Source organism: Penaeus monodon, chromosome 15 (genome assembly GCF_015228065.2).
Source record: "Penaeus monodon isolate SGIC_2016 chromosome 15, NSTDA_Pmon_1, whole genome shotgun sequence".
Taxonomy (NCBI): domain Eukaryota; kingdom Metazoa; phylum Arthropoda; class Malacostraca; order Decapoda; family Penaeidae; genus Penaeus; species Penaeus monodon.
The window spans coordinates 32,158,862-32,159,194 of NC_051400.1; the positions used below are offsets into that span (position 1 = coordinate 32,158,862).

The 333-nt window shown below is 43.2% G+C and overlaps 1 protein-coding gene across 1 annotated transcript in view; it reads left to right on the top strand.

The window, feature by feature from the left end:
• The window catches only part of LOC119582332, an 18,638-nt gene that overhangs the window by 10,656 nt on the left and 7,649 nt on the right, over positions 1-333 (top strand). Inside the window, exon 9 of the mRNA XM_037930546.1 lies at positions 63-227. Coding sequence (XP_037786474.1) covers positions 63-227 — 165 coding nt within the window. The remainder of the gene's footprint in view (positions 1-62; positions 228-333) is intronic.

Below are 333 nucleotides of genomic sequence, written 5' to 3' on the forward strand. Positions count from 1 at the left end.
GTGTATTTCCACATCAACATTTTCTACCCCCTCAAAAAAAAAATCAATTTCTCCTGTGCTAGCCTACTGTCCCGACGGTTACACGGAGTATCTTGGCCATTGTTACAAGGTCAACCCCAGCTGGATCTTCTGTAACGACGTCCTTGCAAGACTGTGCTAAGGAGGGATCTGACCTTGCTTACCCAGAGAATATGCACACACTTCAGTTCTTAGCTGATCTCGTGAGGGTAATGTGAAGCGTGTGAAGGGGTTGCGTTAAATTTCGTTGGGTTATGCTGAATGATCTGTGTGCTTGTATGTTTTCTGTTCATTTATTTTGTCATTTTGTTACGT